We start from the raw sequence: 17,814 nt of genomic DNA, 5'->3' as shown, positions 1-17,814 counted from the left end.
AAGGTTGATTCTAACAAAAAGCCAAAGAGAGTAGGGAGTCGTAATTGCTTTACAGAAGGGTGGCCTAGTCTTTTGGACAAGCCATGGTGTTAGAAGTGAAAATATTGTAGTGAAGAACACTCTCTGACCTCTGTTGTATTTCGCCAACAGCTTCTTTTGTCGGACTGTCTCGGCAATCAAAAGAGTATTATCATGTTTTTCTTTCAGCAACTATTGTGAATAAAATAGGAATATAAAAGACAGAAAGAGAGTTAATTAGATTGAGCTGTTATTTGCATTCTCAAATAAATGAATTCCAACCCTATTTTAAGAACACTGTCGATGGAAACAATTCTAGGTCTCCATTTATTCAACTACTCTATTACAATATTTGGACATCCTTATGCTTTTTAACCAAAAGGATCAACCCCTGTTCGTCACAGATGGATTTTTTTAACATACAGCAACAGTCTTTTAAACCATCCCAATATATTTAGACTTACTTCGTTTCTGATGTTCCTTAGTTCCTCACTTGTTGCCTCAAGATCAAGGGCGGCTTGGGTTTTCTCCTCCTGAATTAACTTTAATTTATTCCTCAGTTCTGACAATGAAACATCAAAATATATTAGTGTCTTTTAGTCAGTGATCAATCATGTGGTACTAGAGAGTAAAGAGAACAGTCAAGTAAATTAACAACAAAAGAGATCCAACTGATCAGGATGGCCACCTACAGGTGGGTACATTTACATATTTACATGCAAGTCATGCAATTGACGTTATACACAGTGACTTACAGTAGTGAATGCACACATTTTAATACTGGCCCCCAAAACATTTTAATACTGGCCCCAAAAACATATAAATACTGGCCCCAAAAACATATAAATACTGGCCCCAAAAAAATGTATAAGAGCCCCCCAAAAGAATTCTTCTGGCCCCAAAAACTGAAAAAGCATGGCGAGAACAACGCAGTTCTTCATTACAAGTGTTTGGTCTTGTGTTTCGTTACAAAATATTTATCCTTTGTTAAGCGAAGTGTGTAGTAGCCTTTAGACAAACTTTGATTGATCTTTTTTTGCAGAATATCAATGCATAATAGCTGCTGTGGATATGTAAGAATAGAGAGACAGGACCTGTGATGGTACTCAGACACAGAGCTGAGAAACAATCCGTTTCTCCCTGGGCCAGAGCAATCTCCTCGTCTTCATCCTCGAGGCTGATCTCAGCAATGGTCTCTGCCCCCAGGTGAGCCAGGTACAGCATACTCTTCCTCTTCAAAGACTTATTCTGCCGGTTCAACTGCAAATAGAAAGAAATAGATGACCTTATGACCTGCTGAACTATTTCAGTTCTTTCATATACAGCTCTGGAAAGATTTAAGAAACCACTGAACCGTTTTCTTTCCTTTCCAAAAAAGTAGAAAAGGAAGGTTTTGAGTGAGGAACAGAATTGGCGGTGGTTGAATTGGCAGTGGTCTCTTAATTTTAACCTGCTGTTCCTCACTCAAAGCCTTCCTTTCCAACTTTTTTGGAAAGGAAAGAAAACGGTGCAGTGGTCTCTTAATTTTTTCCAGATCTGTAGATACAACCTAGTGCTTTAAGTCAAATGTAATTGGCCCTTCTCCACATTAAATATGCTTGAACCTTAGTCAGTAGTGGCTTAAGTTCAGCCTGCATAGATATGGAATACTAACACAAATTTAACAGGAGCTCTACTGGGGTGTGTCCTTGCAGCACATTGCAAGTGTCCATGAGCAAGCAATTCGCTCAAGACAAAACGCACCCCTTTTTAGAGCATAAGGTAAACTTTTAGCAAGAAAGTAAGAACATTTCATATGAAATAGATTGAAAGGAAAGCAGATAATGGGCAACGTAGCAGAAGATACTGCAGATTCAAAGTTGATCCCATTTCCTCATTCATCATCCATTCAATCACACTGTACGTATAAGTGGCATCGTGGAAAGACGCACAAGCAATAATCAAGTGTGAAATAACTGCCATGTCATTAAAATGAGCCAGGGGAAAGGCCTGATGACAATGTTTCTTTTAGACATAATCACAGTACTTTAAGAGAAACATCTATTTATATACCCCATTCCTATCACACTTTGGACCCTGTATCTCTTTTCTTTTTAAATTCCATGCAATTTGATCAGTTCTGCCTGAGCCATCCATATTGAACTGCCACCACCAAACCTCACATTCTGAAAGTTTTATTATCAAAATGGCCATGTGTCATTTATGGACATTTCTACTAAGTAAAGACTAATAAAGCCTAAGGGAAGAAAATGTATGCAAATTATGCACATTTCTTGATGTAATTTCAGAATTGAAAGTGTGGGGGGAGAAAAAAAAGCAGAGCAATAAAAGGAGACATTTAGACATCCCAGCCAGGGCAGATTGCAGCAATTCCATTTTCTGATGATGCCCTTCAAAGTGCATCTTTAAAAAATGCAATCAACAATACATAACACAGAATCACAGTCTTTGATAACAATCTACTATTGATGAGAGAGAATGTATGAAATTACATACTCAGAAAAATCAGGCTGACTTGCAGGGAGGCTATCCACAATGCTTCAGAGGTCACCATTTTAAACTCACGGTCCACTCATCTTTGATAAAACATCCATACAAAACATTACTGTGATTTGACTGGTGCCACATAACAGCCACCTACTATTATTGCTTTTTAATTTGAAATGCTGGCAAGTTTAACATTTTGACTAAACATATCTTTTCACTGGTTGACCTTTGATGTGTTGGCATGCAAAATTAGCAGCTCTAGGCTGAATAAATTGTAAATCAAGCCCTACCAACATGTGTTTCCCTTTAATGTAAATATATATGAGGGAGATTTCCATGCTGTCATCTTCAAAATAATAATTCAGATTCTAAACTTTTATTCATTTTCTAATATACACTCTGTGGTCTTTTTATCACAAACTATGCTAATTCATGCTTTATGCATAAATAATAAATTACTTGAGTCTCATTATCCAATTAATAGGTCCCCTACTTCACACATGCCATTTCTACAGTATGGTTCACATCCTAGTTAAATAGGCAGTACTGTCCATTTAGCTCTAGCATACAACATCATTCTCATCCAAATGACCCTAGTAATGTGCAAAACTATACAGGGAGGTGCCTAATGAGAATCTATTCCAGAGCTAGCACATCTGATCCAATCTTCAGACCCTTGATTAATGAAACATGTGAGCTAGTCCAGTACTAAACAATTGGGGAAATCTGGAGGTCCCCAAGGAGAGGTTTAAGAGACTGCTCTAGTCCCTTTATAAAGGTAGTGTGCAAACAAAAGAAACAGAGAAATGACAACATTTGCTATAAATCACATTTTTCCTTAGAAAACAGTAGAATATTTGAGATGGTTGTCTTCAACAACATTTGATTTGTTATCATGAGTCCTGAATTATTTATTTTTGTTAGTCCATTCCTTAGACTAGACATGTATGCCCCTGCATGAACAACAAACACAGCATTCAAGGTTCAGCTGTTTAAGTCCCATTTTTTCAAAATTCATTTTACAACGTTCCAGTAAAGCCCATTTATCAAAGGAAGCAAAGAGGTGTTTTCATTTTTCTCTTGCATTGTTTTCACCAAAAAGAGAGGAGAACAAAGACCTCTCTGCAAGGCTGGTCTGACCCATATTGAAGCGCTTTTCTGTTACATTGTGGTTCCGTCCGTGGTTGTTCAATGCAGCATTTCTTCGCTCCCCTTTTTCAACTTAAGAAGTGCTTTTATTCATCTGCTAGACCTTCTCTTGTACTTCTATTTCTGTATTCCTATGTGGTAAGCCAATTCATTCAACACACAAAATCATGTGATTTGTGGTCTATGTGTAGGAAGGCAGACAACCTCAAGCACACAAACACAATCACACAGAGGAGTAAATCGACCACACATTGTACATGCATAAAATTATTCAAATATAATGTAAAATGACATACACTACCATTGAAAAGTTTGGGGTCACTTAGAAATTCCTCTTTTTTTTAAGAAAAGCCATTTTTATGTCCATTAAAATAACATCATATTGATCAGAAATACAGTGTAGACATTTGCAATTATGTTAGCACAGCTAAAAACTGTTGATTAAAGAAGTAATAACACTGGCCTTTTTTCAACTAGTTGAGTATCTGCAGCATCAGCAATTGTGGGTTCGATTACAGACTCAAAATGGCCAGGAACAAATAACTTTCTTCTGAACTCGTCAGTCTACTCTTGTCCTGAGAACTGAAATGAAGGCTATTCCATGCGAGTGGTTGCCAAGAAACTGAAGATCTCACACAACGCTGTGTACTACTCCCTTCACAGAATAGCGCAAATAGAAAGAGGAGCAGCAAGTCCTGGTGCACAACTGAGCAAGGAGGGACTATTACATTAGAGTATCTAGTTTGAAAAACAGATGCCTCATAGGTCCTCAGTTGGCAGCTTCGTTAAATAATAATAAGCTGCCAACTTGAGATTGACAAAGAAAAAGCCATAACTCAGACTGGCCAATAAAAAGAAAAGATTAAGATGGGCAGAAGAACACAGACACTGGACAGAGAAAGACTGGAAAAAAGTGTAATGGACATACAAATATACTTTTTAGATGTTCAGATCACGAAGAAATTCATTTATGAGATGCAGACCTAATGAAAAGATGCTGGAGGAGTATGGTGTAGACATTGTGATGGTCTGTGGGTGCTTTGGTGGCAGTAAAGTGGCAGATTTGTACAGGGTAAAAGGGATCTTGAAGAAGGAAGGCTATCACTCCATGTTGCAATGTTAGGCCATACCCTGTGGATGGTGCTTGATTGGAGCCAATTTCCTCCTACAACTGGAAAAAGACCAAAAGCACAGCTCCAAACTACGTAAGAACTATTTAGGGAAGAAGCAGTCAGCAGGTATTCTGTCTATAATGGAGAGGCCAGCACAGTCACCAGATCTCAACCCTACTGAGCTGTTATGGGAGCAGCTTGACCGTATGGTACGAAAGATGTGACCATCAAGCCAATCCAACTTGTGGAGGGGTGCTTTAGGAGCCATGGGGTGAAATCTCTAAAGATTACCACAACAAATTGACAACTTGAATGCCAAAGGTTTGCAATACTTTAAATGCTACAAATGGAGGATTCTTTGATGAAAGCAAAATGTTTGAAAGACACAATTATTATTTCAAGAGTTGGTGAATGGAACAGCATTCCAGGTGACTACCTCCTTGAGGCTTTTTTTGTTTTCTACATGATTCCATGTTAATTTCACAGTTTTAAAAGCCTTCCGCTGTTATTCTATAACTTTGTAAAAAGCCTAGCTGTACGTGGCCCACTATGCTTGGCCGGGACTGGACTGTTGTGAGGACAAGGAGAGCGTCAGTTTTGTGCACTGCTGGCTGAAATGCCAGGTGGACACAGAGGGCTTCTGTCCAAAATATTTGATTGGGTAATGATGAGGATTGATAAGTCCAGCTTCAGCGGGCTGAGAAATCACTGCTGCTCGTCTGCTCACGTCTGCTCACTCTGATTCAGACATAGACATTTGGCAAGCATTTCCCAAAATAACAGTGCAACAGAAAGATTTGCAAGACCAATTTTAACAGAGAAAGTAGCTAGGTTTGCCATTCAATTGGTGACATATTGTCATGTCAGTATTTTAAAATATTTGTAATGAAATACGCAAATGTTCCCCTATAGTGCCGAGCTCCCCCAAACTGTTTGATTCGGTATAAAAAAAATCACTGCCTGATGACATTGTGCACATAATACTTTTTGCATATTTTTTCTTCAATGTGCTTCCACACCATTTTCAACTGTACCGAGGGCTTTATAACAAAACTGTGTTAAACTGCAAATGTTTCTGCTCCCTAGCCAACAGCTGTACAACACAGTGTGGGTGTGGCTACCCTACATGTTGAGATAATATTCTTTTTTTAAAGCCTGACCATTTTATTTGTCAAACATCAGCCAATTGCCGATAATCATGTCACCCAAGTAAGACCCTCAATATGTATTTGGTCTCATCAAGCTCATCACCTTACTTTCACCACCTTTAGAGAGACCCACCTTAGAGGCCAATGCTTCCACACTCTGTCGGCAAGTCCTCTCAATGTCCAGGCTCTCCTGAATGCTGTTAACCTCTTCAATGACCATGTGGGACACTGTATCAAAGGGAGACAAACAGCACTGTTGAACACCTCCAACCAGATTAAACACTGTGCATTGCGAACACCTCCAACCAGATTAAAACACTGTGCATTGCTGAACACCTCCAACCAGATTAAACACTGTGCATTGCTGAAACACCTCCAACCAGATTAAACACTGTGCATTGCTGAAGCGACCTCCAACCAGATTAAACACTGTGCATTGCTGAACACCTCCAACCAGATTAAACACTGTGCATTGCTGAACACCTCCAACCAGATTAAACAATGTGCATTTGCTGTAACACCTCCCAACCAGATTAAACACTGTGCAATTGCTGAACACCTCCAACCAGATTAAAGAAAGCAACAAGTACACAGTGTTTAATCCCGCGACTGTTTGAATTAGGGCCTATAGTTAATAATACTCTATTTGTAATCAGGTACACAAGCTATGCTTATTAATCCTACAGAGTAGACAACCAAAACATTTCACCTCAACGTAGCGGCCCGTGAACAACACCCACTGACTTACACTACACAGAAAGGCTTTTGTGAAATAAATAGTCTCTTATGTTTCAATCTTGAATATAGAATATTTTTACATGTCTTTGAAGATGTTCAGTGGTTTTACAATTACTTAGAATCCCAAGGTTAGAGGTACCACTGAGGATGAGACGAATAGGTCATTGTGAAGTCTATCAATACAAGCATAAACTCACTTACTGTGGATCACATACTTTTTGCTTACATTTATAGATAGTGTATGTACTCATGTCAACACAAGGTCACATCACTTCAAGTATGTTTGAGTTTTCCTTTGTGCTTTGTGATCTTAGCCCTGAATCATATGCTCTCTTTTTCTAATCATAGGAATTTGAAAATAACTAGTGAAGAAGCCAATTAGGTATTATCAATACTAATTTCTGGGTGTAAAAGCAAAAACTATAAAAAGACATTTGAGACTATTTCAGACCGGAATAGGAAGGTCAAAGGAAACAACCTACCTGTGGAATTGGAGGATTTTATTAAAATGTAAACTATGTAAATTGTGTGTTCATAGACATCGAAAAAGTAGATCCATAATAGGATACCATTACCAGAATGGTTAGTTGGTGTTTCTCAACAGAAACCAAAATGGATGAGATCACCAGAGTCGTTAGTGTAGTGTTTCTCAACAGAAACCAAAATGGATGATATCACCAGAGTGGTTAGTTAGTGTTTCTCAACAGAACCAAAATGGATGATATCACCAGAGTGGTTAGTTAGTGATCTCAACAGAACCAAAATGGATGATATCACCAGAGTGGTTAGTTAGTGGTTTTTTCATCAGAACCAAAATGGATGATATCACCAGAGTGGTTAGTTAATGTTATTGATAGAAACATAATTGGGGTTAGTATTTCCCAGAGTGCTTAGTGTCTGTTTGATAGAACTGTAATGAATGGAATAACCTAACTGGTAAGTTAGTGCTCGTTGATAGAACCATAATTGATCATATCTACACAGTAATAGGTGTCTATTGACAGAACCATAATGGATGGTTTCACTACAGTAACTGGTTGGTGTTTTTTTCATGACAAAATGCCTGGATGGAAATAAAAAGTTTGAACCTAAAATGAAATGTTCACCTTATTTTGGTACCATTCTCGAGCCCCGGATGTTAGACTTCCATAAACGGTTCATTAGAAAATCACACTTGCTAGCTAAAGATTGTGAAAAAAGTTGAAGATTTGAAAGAAATAGAAACGTTTAGAGACAAACTAATGCTCTAAAAACATTAACATCATTTGCAGGCATAATCAAAAAACCTGAAGTGAAAGGGAACAGGCTTACTTCCACTTAAGTAATTAAACATTGTGGTCAAAGGAAGAAAATAGGAATTAATGCCAGTTAGCACATATGCTGTTCACTTCCCAATGACACCTAATTAAAACTTGATGAACGTCCTGTACCCGCGATATCAAAGATCCTCTAGCACACTCTCCTAGTCAGTCCATTCAGTAGCACTTAGCTGCCAGTTTTCATCCCAGCCTGTCTTTCGCTTCACTCTTTTACAGACTCCATAATGCCCTAATACATTCAAAGCGCAGCAAAAAGAAAAAGCCTTGAACTAAATGACACGTTAATTCTAATTACCGGTAGGCATGGTAAATAAACAGGCCTAGAAGTGGAGAATCTACAAGTGCGGGGCAACAGGGGTTCTGACACGTCAGAACTGGCAGTCTTAATTGTAATTTTCGGCCTCCCATCATCGCTCCATCTTTTTTCTCCCCTCTTTTCCTTCCTCTCAGGGAAGACAGTGATTACCCCTGTGCCGATGCGCCGCATAATGGTATCAGCGTGCAGACAGAGCAGTGAATTAAATTGTATCTGCAGCCGTGCTGAAGCCTTGATGAGGGGGCAGATGCCTTTGTGGTGTTATCATTATAACACAATGTCTCATGTTGTCATCAACCTTGCCATCGCCAATTGAAAAGACGTGATTGTGTGTTGGGGGCTTTTTTTCCTCTCCCTCTTCGTCCTGTCGTTTCGTTGTGAATAGGAGCAATTTTCTAAGAGCTATGAAATCACGTAATAGGTCCTAATATGCAGCTGCTTGGCATAGCAAGGCAGCCTCTATTAAAGTGGAAGTCAAACACAATATGTGTTTTTTTGGCTGGAGAAACACTGGATGTATGAGCAGAGGCCACATGTATTCAGATAAAAAATTCATTGAATACCATTATTATAAAGAACAACTATGTCAACCCTCTATGACATTTTCATACTTTCTAAAATTCCAGTGATCAAATCACTGGCTTGAGTGGTTTGTGTGATGCATTTTGATTTTTTTTGGGGGGGGGAAACTGTCCCTGTAAAATATCACAGAAACGCATTGTATTTCAAGCACATTTGTATGCATGTAAGGAAACAGTCAAAATCGAGGTGGCTGAGACGATGCTGTAGGTGTCCTTTTGCATTTCATTCAAATGTACAAAATAAAATCGTATTTCAATGTGTCTCTCATGTAACAATAGGTTAACCAATTCTGCATTGACATAAGGGGTAGCAATGGAGTAAATAGCATGTGCCTTTAAACCAAAGTTACCAATTCATTGTGAGTCTTGGGTCCAAAAGTCACAGCAGCAAAGATAGCGAAGTTAATAGCTGATGTAAAGTACACTCATAGAAAAACAGTACACATATACACTGATGAGCAAAAACATTAGGACCACCTGCCAAATATGCTGTTGGTCCTCCTTGTGCCGCCAAAACAGCACCAACCCTCCAAGACATGAATGCTACAAGACCCATGAAGGTGTCCTGTGGTACAGTATCTGGCACCAAGACATTAGCAGAAGATCCTTCAAGCCCTGTAAGGTACTAAGCGGATTGGACTTGTTGGTCCAGCACATCCCACAGATGCTCGGATTGAGAATTGTAGTGAAATCTGGGGAATTTGGAGGCCAGGGCAACACCTTAAACTCTTCATCATGTTCCTCAAACCATTCCAGAACAATGTGTGCAGTGCGGCAGGGAGCATTATCCTGCTGAAAGACGCAATGGCCATCAGGGAATACCATTGCCATGAAGGGGGGTACCTGTTCTTCAACGATGTTCAGGTAGGTGGTAGGTGTCAAAATGACGTCCACATGAATGCCCGGAGCCAGGGCTTCCCAGCAGAACATCACCCAGAGCATCACAACTCGCCTCCACCGCTTGTCAACTTCCCACAGTGCATCCTGGTTCCATCACTTCCCCAGGTAAACGCGCACACTTACACAAGCCGTCCACGTGATGTCAAAGAAAACTGGAATCATCGGACCAGGCGACCTTCTGCCACTGATCCAAGGTCTAGTTCTGACACTCGCGTGCCAACTGTAGGCGCTTTGGGCAGTGGACATGGGTGCATCATGGGAACTCTGAACGGTCTGTGCTACGCAGCACCATTCGCAGCAGGGTGTGATGCACTGTGTGTTGTGACACATTCCTCCTGTAACCATCATAAACATTTTCTGTGACTTGTGCCACAGTAAGACTTTTTGTCGGTTCAGACCAGACAAGACAGCCTTTGCCGCCATTGCGCAACAATGAGCTTTGGGCACCCGACATCCTGTCCGCCGGTTTGTGGTTGGTCCTTCCTCAGACCATGTCGGTAGGTACTCACCACTGCATGACCGAGAGCACCCCTCAAGCCTTGCCATTTTAGTGCTGACCCAGTTGTCTGGCCATAACAATTTAGCCCTTGTCAATGTCGCTCAGGTCTTTACTCCTGCTCATTTCTCCTGCAGTCCACACATTGACTACAAGAACTGATTTTTTGCTTACCATCTAGATCTAGCCGAACCTTGGACGATGTCCTTGTTAGGCGATGATCAACGTTATTCACTTACACGTGAGTGGTCGTAATGTTTTGGCTCATCAGTGTACATACACTTTAAGCAAAAAACAACAACAATCACTGATTACTTTTAAATATTACACATGCTATCAAGGGAAATCACAATCACTGAGATTCTAAATTATTGACATATATCAATATAAAAATATCATATTAAATGTTGCAAGTCAAATTTGACTAAACATTTTCAAAAAACACAGACAACTCCACCTTTTTGAAACTCTTCAAGCTTTTGACTGCCTCGTCTCTCTCTGCCTGCATTTGCTGACACTGATGTAACCAAAGTCACAAAAGAAGAACAAAACACTAATCTCTTTTCATTTTGATATGAAATTATATGATAATTTAGTACATACTTACTTATTTTAGTGAGTCCAAAGTACAGTATCATACCAGTGAATCTAGGACAGTTCATATTTTATTGGCCGTGCTAAATTAACCACAATCCAGATTTTTTTTAGGAAATGGCACAGAATGAATTTTGCCTGTGTGTGAATCTGTCTGATAAATCTAAGCCCTGCCACAGTTGCAGGAAGAATATCTCATTCTCTCTCTCTCTCTCTCTCCTCTCTCTCTCTCTCTCATTCTCACTCAGACACACACATTCGTATCACTGTACTTGTGTAGGACCTTCTATTTATTATCATTAAAAACATGCCCCTCTACTACCCCTAACCCCAACCCAGACCTTAACCTCAATAACCCAACCTTTATTCCCAAACTTAACTTAGCCCTAACGCCCAACCTAAACCTAACCTGTAATGCATGAACCTAGATTTTTGTGGGGACTTCTGGTCCACACATGTACTGTACAGTAAAACTATACACAGTAAAACCACGCCTAACCCCCATTAATAATTAATTGCAAACAGTAAAATTACACACATCTGCCCAAAACCTCTTGCATGGATGCCCTTACAAATCCACTGAACAGTTATACATATTCTTATAACACTGACCTCCATGGCAGCTCGCTCATGCTTCTTCTGAAGACCCTCATACTCATGAACAGCTGTAGGGACCAAAGGATTCCAGTCAGTCATCTCAAACTGTACATCATCACATGAGAGGAAACATCAACTCATATTTGGTCTACTAATACAGAACCACCATGTGGAAACATGGTTGATGTGTCTCATACCCTTAGGAGATCATGACTATTTCTCAAACCCACCTTTACAAAAACGCTGCTATTTAATATTTGAGTTAGTGCAAATCTTAAGGAACTGAAAGTGTGACCTTCCATGGCTTCCTGATTCACTGGAATGTCCAATCTTGTGTCATCAATTACCATGGGGAAAATAAAATGTCTCCCAAATGAAGAGAAAAATGGTGGTTGACCATTATAAATCAGGTACATACACGTACAAATAGCTAAAGCTCAAAACATAGCATGTTCACCACTAGTGCAATAATTAAAGGGGAATAACAACACATTTGTCTATGTTCATAAATCGCTTGAAGTAATTGTTGGTCAGTTTCTTTAAGAAAGCAACCCCCTCACTCAGGGAGAGCAGGGTTGAGCAAATGCAAGAGCAGAGTCATCTGGTTACATTTCCCTTGCCACACTAATGAGACTTCATCCAACTTTGTGCAATAATGATCAACGTGAAAAACAAACATTACTGTTGAACCACTGGCTGAACACTGGCCAAATGTAACAGAAAGATGTATCCACCCTTACCAGCTTGGGTCTGGTAAGATTTAGAACCCAAGTGAAAATGCACTTTTTGTAGGAGGGATTATGGTAACGTTTCTGTGCCATTTAGCATGTTTTACTACACATTTATTATTTTCTTGGTTTACCTTACAAATATTTGAAAGAACTCATTGCAGCCAGGAGTTTGAATAATATTTTAAAGAAAAAAATTCAAATATTTTAAAGAATTCATTGCATCCTGGAGTCAGGGTATAGCGACAGTTCCCCGAGGACCCTGGTCAGGGTATAGCGACAGTGCACTGAGGACCCTGGTCAGGGTATAGCGACAGTGCCAGAGGACCCTGGTCAGGGTATAGCGACAGTGCCAGAGGACCCTGGTCAGGGTATAGCGACAGTGCCCCGAGGACCCTGGTCAGGGTATAGCGACAGTGCCAGAGGACCCTGGTCAGGGTATAGCGACAGTGCCAGAGGACCCTGGTCAGGGTATAGCGACAGTGCCCGAGGACCCTGGTCAGGGTATAGCGACAGTGCACTGAGGACCCTGGTCAGGGTATAGCGAAAGTGCCCCGAGGACCCACAGACAGTGGGTCAAATGTACCTTTTTTCATCCATACTCTGTTAGTTCTACATTATTGCAGGGATGACACATCTATAGCCAGAAAATGTACATCCATTTCCAGGGACAAAATGTTCAGAGAATCTGAACTTTTCGAAACTTTAGCCAATAGAGATGACATGGCACGAACCACTGACTTACAATGACACATTCTCATTGGGTGTCTGTTCTTACCTCGGCAGTCTTGGCAACCATTTAGTATAGATGTGAGTCATTGCAGTCGTATTTTAATCTGAAAAGCAGGTCAATGGCATTTCCTCCAACGTGAAATATTCAGGTCCCACATGCTTGGTGATTCATTCAATGAACAAAATGGAGGAAAAAGTTCTACTTTGTGTTGGGCGCAGTGCATATAACATTTCCCCATACTCATCAAATTCAAGCACTCTGTTACATTGCTCCACAGGAGAGTGGAATCGCAAGGCCCCTTGCGGTTGAAGTCTTGAATGCAAAACTTTCAAGCAGGCAGCAGACATTTTTTAAACGGTTCATATCAGAGCAGCTAGGGTCATTCAGCAAAACAAGATGTTATACCATCCTAGCTTCTTTATAGGCTTACGACTTTACATACGTTAAAGAAACAAGCTGAGCAAAATGTAACCAAACGGAAAATGTAAATTATGTGAAACAATATATTTCTCATCTTGAATGAAATCTCCCATAATAAAAGCAAAGAGAGAGAGACTCAATGCACTACAGCATGTGCACTTGTCCAACCAAAGGTGGAACAAGAGCATGTGAAAAGGACAAGGACAAGATATGTTTTAATTAAATTTTAAGTTTTATGTATAAACCCTATTGATAACCAGGTATTATAAACAGTAGTATTTCTATTCATGCTCTTGACTTTACCATGTGACCCCATATCGATGTGATGCTGAATGTTATTCCTTTCAATGGAAACAGTACCCATCAGAGCGGGGTGGCAAGGACCCCTAGCATTGAATTCTCTCTTGTGAAATTGACACTGCATACTCTCAAAAAAAAATGTAAGGGCAGGACTCCATAACAGAACAGAAAGTCACTAGTCTAGATCCATCTTAACCTGCTACAAACTCACAGAAAATACAGCTCCGGAGAACATTACGAGACCACTGTACCTTTTTCTTTCCTTTCCAAAAAAGTGAAAAAGGAAAGTTTTGAGTGAGGAACAGAAGCATTCAGTTTGCAGTGGTCTCTTAATTTCAACCCTTCTGTTCCTCACTCAAAACTTTTCTTTTCAACTTTTTTGGAAAGAAAAAGGTGCAGTGGTCTCTTGATTTTTTTCCAGAGCGGTAGTTACTAAGAAACTTGATAATTTGTCTTGTGAAACTACATATTTCTCCTGTCATATTTGCAATCTCACAATACATATATAAAGGGATGCTAAAAAATTAAAAAGAATGCTAAAAATTAAAAGGCTGGTCTCAGGGAACAAGGAAGTATTAATGGACAAATTCCTAATTTATTTTACGTTTGGGTACAGACAGGCAGCTATGGGGCAATGGTAAGTGCATTTCAAAAAATAAAAAGGGTGGCTGTCTGGAAGAGTATTTTGGTTTGGGATGGTGGACGGGTGACTTTTTTTCTAAACTTAACCCTAACCCGTACTTCTATAACTAACCATCACCTTAATCTTAAAAGTAATTTGTAACATATTGAGCTGCTCTGCGGGTGCACTGAGAAGCTCGCCGGGCTCGGCCGGGCCCAGGGCCTCTGGCATAGCCCTTCCCACCATCTCTGCAGGGCCTGCGTAATGTCCTTCTGTGTCTCCAGTGGCACAGCCGGGGAGCAGGGCCTATTGACGCGCACGGACGGGGATATGGGCGGCTCCCCTGGTGCAACCAGGGCTCTGAAAACGGCCTTGAATTTACACAGGCATGTTTGAGACCTACCAATTGGATTGTGGGCGTCAATCGTAAGAAAAGCGAGCGATATGCATGCATACTACACAAAAACTTGATACAGTTCCGACACAATTCTCTTCGCCACTTGCTACTGTACATTCAGGGAGGATCTTGCCTAGGAAAATGTGGCACAGGCAACCTTGCAAGGTGGCGTTTTGAGCTATGTATTTCTGCAAGTTTACACAACAACAAAATCTTCTTCGATATGTCTCAAAATAGTAATGTACACAAACCCAAAAAAAGATGAATTCCCAGGAGACAAGGTTGAAATAACACTAGGCTAATTTAGTTTTATTGTGAATGAGGCATAATCCGACGTTGAACTGTACTTTCTGGGCCCTTCATTGAACATACTATTACATTGCCATATTACATATTGTGTAGCTAATCTAATATTCAAACTAGGCTATTCCTCAGCAAAGGCAAATCAAAACAAATTATAATAAACCACTGAAAATCTCGGATGAATTCATTCCATAATCTCCCCCTTCGTTCAAGGTAAAAAAAAAAAAAAAAAAGCTAAATAGGAGTAACGTACATACAAAAGGGTCTATAGTCTACATTAAATTCAAGTTAAAGACACGTTTTTTCATGTCTTCAGCCAGAAAAACAATAGACCACGTAAACATATTTAACGTCAACAGTACAGCCTACGTGAAGGTAAACAACTGGAGGGATATCGAATTTCCACTGTGTAATTTGCATTCTTCGAACAGAAACCTATGCAGCCTTCACCAAAACGTAGCCATGATATTAAATCTTACCTTGATTGGACAGCTCTGTAATGAGCTTCATTTGATTTAGTTCGCTCGGAGCTGCCATTGGGAAAATGTATAATTGCAGTATGCAAGCACAGGCTACACATTAGTGTGCAACAGGAAATTACAGGCAACCTTGACACGCCTGTTTGTGCACAACACTCACCTTTGGCCACTGGACCAAGTCTGATTTATACTGAGTGCGAGTTTTTCCTCTGTTGTTGACTTGGTCTAGAATGGCTGCTTAGGCATCAAATACATATAACCTTCATTTGAGTTTAGTTTTGGATAACTTTGCTGCTGACAGGACTATGAAGCTTCACTGTGGTCTCGTAAAAACTGCACATCTCAAATAACATTGACATAAATACTACATAATGGACAGAGGGTTATATTCTTCGCTATCAAAAGGATTCGGTGTTCAGTGTCCACAGAACGGTACTCTGGAATTCCAGGTCCCGCCTATATCCTATTTGGAAACACGTACTTGGAATATTCGATGAGTTGTGTTAACGTCAACCAACTGTCATGTCTAAATTCGAAGTCAGGTGTTAAGTTGTCTGGAATATGTTGTGGTCTGGAATTTAAATAGCGACTCCGTTTTTATTCTCAACAATGCATGGATGACAACCGATGCATTACAAAGCGTACAGACACAAACTTGCACATCACAACTGCAAAACATTGACGACTAAATCCCTGTTCCGCTTAACGTGAACACATTTTGAGGATTGACACACCTCTCAAAAATCTTCTTGTCCACAGTTTGGAAGCAATACCAGGTGTAATTACATAGGTGGAAAGATAACTGAAAAATACTCACATAAAAGTAACTCATTTAAATATCAGTCAAAAGCAGTTACTATACTTTTAAAATAGCTATTTTCGCTCTACATAAGTGTGAGTATATATTTTTTCAATACACAGAATTCTACAAGCATGACGTTGTTAATAAAAATGAATAATTACATCTCAAATTTCAAAGAGTTATACACTTTACCATTGATGCTATTTATGCACAAGAACCAAGTCTCAGTATATTAGTTTTAATCTAATTTATTTAACAATCAATATAACAGATTCGATTTCTGCAACAATTTTTTTTATAGAATTAACAATTAAACAGGGGAATGGTAAGTCGTTTTTTTCCTTATAACAGCACATAACACACATATACAGCAAGAACATAATATAAACATCCTTATCTTTCAATAGTAATTACATCAAGCAACAGGGGCCAATCTACACAAAGGTCTAGACATAGAATAAAAATACATTTCAAGTGGCCCAATAGTTTGTCCAATAGAAACCCTTACCTCAAGCCTATAACAGTTAAACAATGTGCAAACTACTGATGATGTTTTGTACAATAAATCATTATCCGAGGCATTTATTGAAGTAAGAATTTTGATCTTGTTCACAATTTCACCTGATTTGAAATAAAGAAGTGCTATCTCATGGGTGACTAATAAAGTAACACTGGACGAATCAGACCACTGAAATGTAAAAAAGAACAGACAAAAATTCCCTTTGAGATGTAACGTAGAGGAAGCTTTTATATATTTGCAAGGTGTATTTTAGTCTACGTTGGGAAATCAACATAACATGGACAAAACCCAGAAGTATAACCAGAATAAATAACAGGCTCATTATTCAATGAGGGGATGTTTACATCTCAGAGTAGACAATCACAGACACCATTTGTACACGTTAATGGAGACAGGTACAGTACAATCCATCTATGGGGGGGGAGCTGGGATTATTGCTCTTTGTGGATGGAGGAAAGGGACAATGACAAAGACAATACTGGTCTCAGGGGTGGAGATGAGTGAGGGTGGAGACAGAGCAGCCCGAGGCGCTCAGTGACGAGTGGCGGATTCCCTGGGGTAAAACTCAGCCAGTGTGCTCTGGGGAATCCTCTTCAGCATCTCTTTGGGGAAGATTCGAAGCAGCTGCCAGCCGATGTCAAGGGTCTCGTACACGGTCCTGTTGTCATAGGGGCCTGGTGGGGGAGGGGACAGTGTTTAAGACAGGGGTATTCCAACTCTTACCCTATAAGGTCCAGAGCCTGCCGGTTTTCTGATCTGGTGTCCTAGATCGAAGTCACTGATTGGAAGATAAGAATGAAAAAATGGGATGGAACTGGCTTTGAGGCCCAGCGTTGAATTCCCCTGGTTTTGGAAATATACATTTGAATACATTCCTTATGACAACTTCTAAGCCATAACAATTCACTTTTCATAACTCTTGGGTCGGTGTCAATGTTAAGTCAGGGACCTAACACGTTTGAAAACGCAAACAACTTACTCTGTATGAAAAATACAATTTAAGTTTTTAGGACAGATTCGATAGATAAGCCAATAACCGCATTGTGTCACAACAG

General features: G+C 39.8%; 2 protein-coding genes across 6 annotated transcripts in view; both read right to left on the bottom strand.

Annotated features, from left to right (window-relative positions):
- The window catches only part of shtn1 (shootin 1), a 31,379-nt gene extending 15,793 nt beyond the window's left edge, over positions 1-15,586 (bottom strand). The window contains exons 1-7 of one of the 5 annotated variants that reach the window (XM_034292609.1): positions 15,438-15,586; positions 11,471-11,523; positions 10,735-10,781; positions 6,048-6,156; positions 1,113-1,278; positions 483-580; positions 129-210 (exon numbers count right to left, since the gene is read on the bottom strand). In XM_034292609.1, coding sequence (XP_034148500.1) covers positions 129-210; positions 483-580; positions 1,113-1,278; positions 6,048-6,156; positions 10,735-10,781; positions 11,471-11,523; positions 15,438-15,495 — 613 coding nt within the window. In that variant the 5' untranslated portion in view covers positions 15,496-15,586. The other 4 variants (XM_010892250.5, XM_034292607.1, XM_034292608.1 and 1 more) reach the window with 4 other exon arrangements.
- An 883-nt stretch (positions 15,587-16,469) lies between these two features.
- Positions 16,470-17,814, bottom strand: part of atp6v1ba (ATPase, H+ transporting, lysosomal, V1 subunit B, member a) — a 39,918-nt gene continuing 38,573 nt past the window's right edge. Inside the window, exon 14 of the mRNA XM_010892252.5 lies at positions 16,470-17,433. Coding sequence (XP_010890554.1) covers positions 17,291-17,433 — 143 coding nt within the window. The 3' untranslated portion in view covers positions 16,470-17,290. The remainder of the gene's footprint in view (positions 17,434-17,814) is intronic.

Source organism: Esox lucius, chromosome 6, assembly GCF_011004845.1.
Source record: "Esox lucius isolate fEsoLuc1 chromosome 6, fEsoLuc1.pri, whole genome shotgun sequence".
Classification (NCBI taxonomy): domain Eukaryota; kingdom Metazoa; phylum Chordata; class Actinopteri; order Esociformes; family Esocidae; genus Esox; species Esox lucius.
This window is presented reverse-complemented; position numbering and strand designations above follow the sequence as displayed.